Raw genomic sequence first — 424 nt, 5'->3', positions numbered from 1 at the left:
ACGCGCCCGTTCTGCCCCTGCGGCGGCTGCACGCCGTAGTTGGCGCCCATCCACGCCGCCGAAGACTGCGTCTGACTGTCGGGGCGGGGCAAAAACAGTTCGTTAGGGAAACGCGTCGGTAACGAGGGAGAACGGAAGGGAGAAGCGGGGTGCCCGAGCGGGTCGCCCTCTGCCCGGGGCCGGCCTGGATCCGTACGCACGTTCCCCACCCCAAGTCTCCACGTAACGAAGGTCCAGAGGGTCTCGGCAGCTTTTATATCGCTACCGACCCCGGCTGTCGCCTCCCCCCCGGGGAAAAACCGGCACAAAAAGCCCAAATACTCACTTAAAGCCCTGCTGATTCCACGCTTGCCCGTACATCCCGTAGGCGGGGACCTGCCAGCCGTTGGGCACGTACTGACCGATCTGGGCGCTCCCGTACCAC

At 65.1% G+C, this 424-nt stretch overlaps 1 protein-coding gene across 1 annotated transcript in view; it reads right to left on the bottom strand.

Moving 5' to 3' along the window:
• Positions 1–2: 2 nt before the first annotated feature.
• TIA1 (TIA1 cytotoxic granule-associated RNA binding protein) overlaps positions 3–424 on the bottom strand; it is a gene marked incomplete at both ends in the record, with an annotated part of 8,306 nt that continues 7,884 nt past the window's right edge. Inside the window, 2 exons of the mRNA XM_009703088.1 lie at positions 3–75; positions 326–424. The exon at positions 326–424 is cut by the window's right edge and continues 12 nt beyond it. Of these exons, the coding sequence (XP_009701390.1) occupies positions 3–75; positions 326–424 (172 nt within the window). The remainder of the gene's footprint in view (positions 76–325) is intronic.

The sequence above is a fragment of the Cariama cristata genome, unplaced genomic scaffold (genome assembly GCF_000690535.1).
Source record: "Cariama cristata isolate BGI_N322 unplaced genomic scaffold, ASM69053v1 scaffold25946, whole genome shotgun sequence".
In the NCBI taxonomy this organism is placed as follows: Eukaryota; Metazoa; Chordata; class Aves; order Cariamiformes; family Cariamidae; genus Cariama; species Cariama cristata.
Note: the sequence above shows the minus strand (reverse complement) of the source record. Positions and strands in the feature narration are given on the sequence as shown.